The 5,288-nt window shown below is 42.9% G+C and overlaps 1 protein-coding gene across 1 annotated transcript in view; it reads right to left on the bottom strand.

The window, feature by feature from the left end:
* Atl3 (atlastin GTPase 3) overlaps positions 1-5,288 on the bottom strand; it is a 59,715-nt gene that overhangs the window by 16,591 nt on the left and 37,836 nt on the right. The window contains exon 5 of the mRNA XM_013020913.1: positions 1,505-1,561. Coding sequence (XP_012876367.1) covers positions 1,505-1,561 — 57 coding nt within the window. The remainder of the gene's footprint in view (positions 1-1,504; positions 1,562-5,288) is intronic.

The raw sequence follows: 5,288 nt of genomic DNA, 5'->3' as shown, positions 1-5,288 counted from the left end.
TTCTGCTTATGTGGTGCTGAGGAATCGAACCCAGGGCCTCATGCATACAAGGCAAGCGCTGTACCACTGAGCCACCTTCCCAGCCCAAGTCCCTGAGTTTCTTATCTTCAACTAATCACCAAAAAGTGGAAGTGGAGCTCAAGTGGTATAGTCCTAGTGGTATAGTCCCTGAGTTAAAAAACTCAGGGGCAGCATCCAGGCCCTGCAGTACCCACAACAGGCACACAAAGTGTATACATATATGTATATATATGTGTGTATATATGTACATGTGCATACAACATCCTGGTCAGACCTAATGGTGCATGCCTGTAATGCCACCACTCAGAAGGGTAGGGCAGGAGGAGTTTAAAGCCAACCTGGGCTCTACAGTGAGATTCTGTCTTACAAAAATAAAAAGCAGGGGCTGGGAAGATGGCTCAGTGGTAGAGTGCTTGCTTTGCATGCCTGAGGCCCTGGGTTCGATTCCTCAGCACCACATAAGCAAAAAGAAAAAAGCCAGAAGTGGCACTGTAGCTCATGTGGTAGAGCCCTAGCCTTGAGCTAAAGAGCTGAGGGACAGAGCCCAGGCCCAGAGTTCAGGCCCCATGTCCGGACCCAAAAAATAAATAAAATTAAAAAAAAACCAGTGCTCACTTCTGCAGCACATATACTAAAATTGGAACAATACAGAGAAGATTAGCATGGCCCCTGCGCAAGGATGACACACAAATTCGTGAAGTGTTCCATATTTTTAGGGATGGCAGGGGAAAAACAAAGGAGGGGGTAATAATGCTGAATAGGAAATGGACTCATTACCTTACTCATGTAACTTTAACCCCTCTGTATAGTATCTTTACAATTATATATATATATATATATATATATACACATAATAAAAATAAATAATACAACTTGCTGGGTGACAATGGCTCAGCCCTATAATCCTACTCAGGAGGCTGAGATCTGAGTATCACAGTTTGAAGCCAGCCTGGACAGGAAAGTCCATGAGATTCATCTCCAATTAACCACCAAAAAGCTAGAAGTTAAGCTGTGGTTTTCACAAAGAACAAAAAACAAAAACATTCAGGGACACTCAAGCTCTGAGTCCAAGTCCCAGGAATAGTATAAGAAAATAAAATACTCTCTGGGTGCCAGTGGCTCACACCTGTAATCCTAGCTACTCAGGAGGCTGAGATCTGAGGATCTAGATTCAAAGTCAGCCCAGGCAGGAAAGTCCATGAGAATGTTATCTCCAATAAACCACCAGAATACCAGAAGTGGTACTGTGGCTCAAGTGGTAGAGCGCTTGCCTTGAGCTGAAGAGCTGAGGGACAGTGTCCAGGCCCAGAGTTCAAGCCCTACAACTGACAAAAAAAAACAAAACAAAACAAAACAAAACAAAAAACTCAACTTTCAAGCCATATAAAAATAGGCAGCAGGCCAGGTTTGACCTGTGAGCTATGGTTTGCTGATCTGTGAACCAAAACCAAAACATACATTATGTTCATAGCTAATACATTACCTGGAAGGGTTTTTGGAAAATTTCATCCATTGCCAGACGACCGTATTCTGTAAAGAGCTATAAAAACAACAAGAGTTATGGTTTGTAAGGCAAATTTAGTTAATACAGTTCTGTGCTATTCTTTAGCAAAGTACTTATTTAGCAGACTGGATATTAGTATTGAAACCACAGTTCCATAGCCTAAAAAGCCCACAGGAGCTTAAACTGTCATGAACCTTAAAATGGTCTTGATTAGGGGCTGGGAAGGTGGCTCAGTGGTAAAGCACTTGCCTTGCATGCCTGAGACCCTGGGTTCGATTCCTCAGCACCACATAAGCAAAAAGAAAAAAAAAAGCCAGAAGTGGGGCTGTGGCTCAAGTGGTAGAGTGCTAGCCTTGAGCTGAAGAGCTGAGGGACAGCGCCCAGGCCCAGAGTTCAGGCCCCATGACTGGACCCAAAAAAAAAAAATGGTCTTGATTATTTCTCTATTTTCCACATCCCAATTCATCAGCAAATCCAGAATCCAACCACTCATCAGTTCCACATAGCCTGGAATACTCAACAGCATCCTAAATGTCCTTACCTCAGCTCTGCCTTCCCACAGACTATTCTCAAGACAGCTACCACAGTGGTTCTGTTACAAAATCACGGTTGCTGAAACACAGCACACTTCTGCTCACAACATTACACCCTCATTCAGTCTCCAGCCACTATGGATCACTGTGCTTCAAACAAGTGTACATGCAGCTGCCTGAGGGCCTTTGTTCTGGCTTCTCCTTCTGCCTATATAGTGTTCTTCCCACAAACAGACTTGGAATCAGCTCCCTCATTTTCTCACATCTTTATTCAAATGGCTCCTTCTCAATGAACCCTCCCATGACCATCTACCTAAAGGATTACAATTTTCTAGACAGTATTTCCTACCTCCATCATTTTTTAAAGTATTATTAGCATCAACTAGTTAAACACAGGGAATTCATTTTGATATGTCCATTTATGCACACATGTAACTTGGTCAGACTCACCTCCTCAACCCGGTCACCTAATATACTCCCACCTTTACTTGTAGGGACTAGTGTCAATTTTCTCCGTGAGCATTTAAGTCCCACAGGACAAGAACATTTGCCTTTTTATTCACTCTGAGCCCACAATATTTACCCCATCCAGATTCTTGAATGGATTCATTAAGATTATAATGTACCTTTTTCTTCATAAACCTCACTAAAAACAAAAAACAAAGCTTAAATGTTACACAATCAAAGGACAAGGAAGAAAGGAAAAGCCACGAATGCTATGAAAGGAAAATAAACAGGCAAGAAATGTCAAGAAACAAGTAGATTCTCTACCAGACATGCTGATACATACCTATAATCCCAACACTCAGGAGGCGAGAACAGTAAGGTGACAGAGGTCAGTCTAGATTACAAAGTGATATACTGCCTCAAAGAGAAAGAGGGAAAGAGAGAGAGAGACAGAAAGAGAGAAAGAGGGAAAGACAGAGAGGCAGAGGCAGAGGTAGAGAGAGAAGTGGGGGGAATGGAATGGAATAGAATAGACCAGAATAGAACATTCTCTCAGCAGAATCTCTAAAAGAAGTCTGGGAAATAATAAATGCCCAGTACCCTGCATCATAGGTATGAGAAATGTTTGTGACTCTGGGAAGACCACCTACACCTCCAGGTTCCTAACCTCTCAGCCCTATCTTCTTCTTGCCCTCACAGAAATGTTGGACTAGAAAGACCAAAGAAAAACAAAACACTAAAGCAGGGTACCAGTGACTTGGGTCTATAATCTGGGAGGCTGAAATAAGAAAGACTGAAGCTGGACGTTGGTGGTTCATGCCTGTAATCCTAGCTAATCAGGAGGCTGAGATCTGAGAATCAAAGTTCAAAGACAACCTGGGCAGGAAAGTCCATGAAACTCTTATCTCCAATAAACCACCAGAAAACAGGAAGTGGCACTGTGGCTCAAGTGGTAGAGCGTTTGCCTTGAACTAAAGAGCTGAGAGGGACAGTGCTCAGGCCCAGAGTTCAAGCTCTGCAACCGACCAAAAGAAAAAGAAAAAAAAGAAAGATTGAGGTTGTAGACCAATGCAGTGGAGAAAAGTTTATATACCTGTCCTGTCATCTCAGCAATAAAAAGTAGACAGCTTCAGATAAGTGAGTCTCTAACTCAAAACAACAACAAAAATAACAGCTTGGCACTAATGGCTCATGTCTACAATCCTAAGATACTCAGGGGGATGAGGATCCCAGTTCTAACCTCCAATTAACTAGCAACAAAGCCAGAAATGCCAGGTGCTGGTGGCTTATTCCTACAATCCTAGCTACTCAGGAGGTTGAGATCTGAAGAGTTTGATTTGAAGCAAGGCTAGAGTAGGGAAGTCCATGAGATTCTTATCTCCAATTAACCTCAAAAAAAAAAAAAAGGAAAAAAACAGAAATGGAGCTATGGCTAGAGCAAAAAAAAAAAACCAACAAAAACTCAAGGACAGCACCCAGGTCTTGAGTTCAAGCTCCAGGCCCAACACACACACATATACACACACACACACACACACACACAAACACACACACACACACACACACACACCCCAGAAGTGGAGGTAAGGCTCAAACAGAAGAAAGTCAGCACACACACACACACCCCAGAAGTGGAGGTGAGGCTCAAATAGAAGAAAGTCAGCACAGACACACAGACACACACACAGACACACACAGACACACACACACACACACACACAGAGACACACACACAGAGACACACACAGAGACACAAACACACACACACACACCAGAAGTGGAGATAAGGCTCAAATAGAAGAAAGCCAGCCAAAAGTGAAAGAAAAAAAGCTGAGTGGAGAGCAAGAGTGCAAGATTCTTGGTACTGGCATGCACCCACAACCACACATGTACACACCAATACACACACCCACACAGTAAAATCCAGGGTTGGAGACATGGCTCCAGCTATAACAATAATGAGACCCTGAGTTTTTAAATCCTAGTACCACAACCAAAACAGTCTAGGCCAGACATGGCAGTGCATTAGTACATGCCTATAATCCAAGCTCCTTGAGAAGCAAAGCTAGGAGGATCTAGGTTCAAGGCCAGGTAGTAATACCCTTTCTCAAAAACAAGCCAAGCATGATAGTGCAGACCTGTAATCTCAGCTACTTAGTAGGCAAAGGAGGACTGCCATCCCAGGCCAGCTCCAGCAAAAGCTTTAGACAAGCAAAAAACAAAAGGACCAGAGGCAGGACAAGTCTATGGTAGAACATATACATGCCTAGTAAGCATGAGGCCCTGAATTCAATCCCCACTGATACCCCCCCGCCACCCCCCCAAAAAGTGAGTACATATATACAAATATAATACAGCCTTGGATACCGAACTCTACTAAGGTTAGATGCCCACTATCTTATTGGAAAGTACTCAAATCCAAGTATACATATTGAACAGCAAGTTCCTTAACTTTCTCACCATGCTTAATTTAAAGAAATGTCTGGTGGAAGTGATTGCCCAAGAATAAACTTGTATAAATACTGACATTTAGGAGTTGGCAACAAAGTAGACAATCTTTCCCAATCACTACACTCCTCCACACTGGTACATAAGGCCCACCTTTTCTAAGATCTCTTAGCCACTAAATTGTTTTAAGTAGGGAGTAAGAGAAGGAAGAGTGATTATGTCTAAAAACAAACTTTAGGGGCTGGGAAGGTAGCTCAGTGGTAGAGCGCTTGCCTTGCATGCCTGAGGCCCTGGGTTCGATTCCTCAGCACCACATAAGCAAAAAGAAAAAAGCC

The sequence above is a fragment of the Dipodomys ordii genome, unplaced genomic scaffold, assembly GCF_000151885.1.
Source record: "Dipodomys ordii isolate 6190 unplaced genomic scaffold, Dord_2.0 Scaffold54, whole genome shotgun sequence".
In the NCBI taxonomy this organism is placed as follows: domain Eukaryota; kingdom Metazoa; phylum Chordata; class Mammalia; order Rodentia; family Heteromyidae; genus Dipodomys; species Dipodomys ordii.
This window is presented reverse-complemented; position numbering and strand designations above follow the sequence as displayed.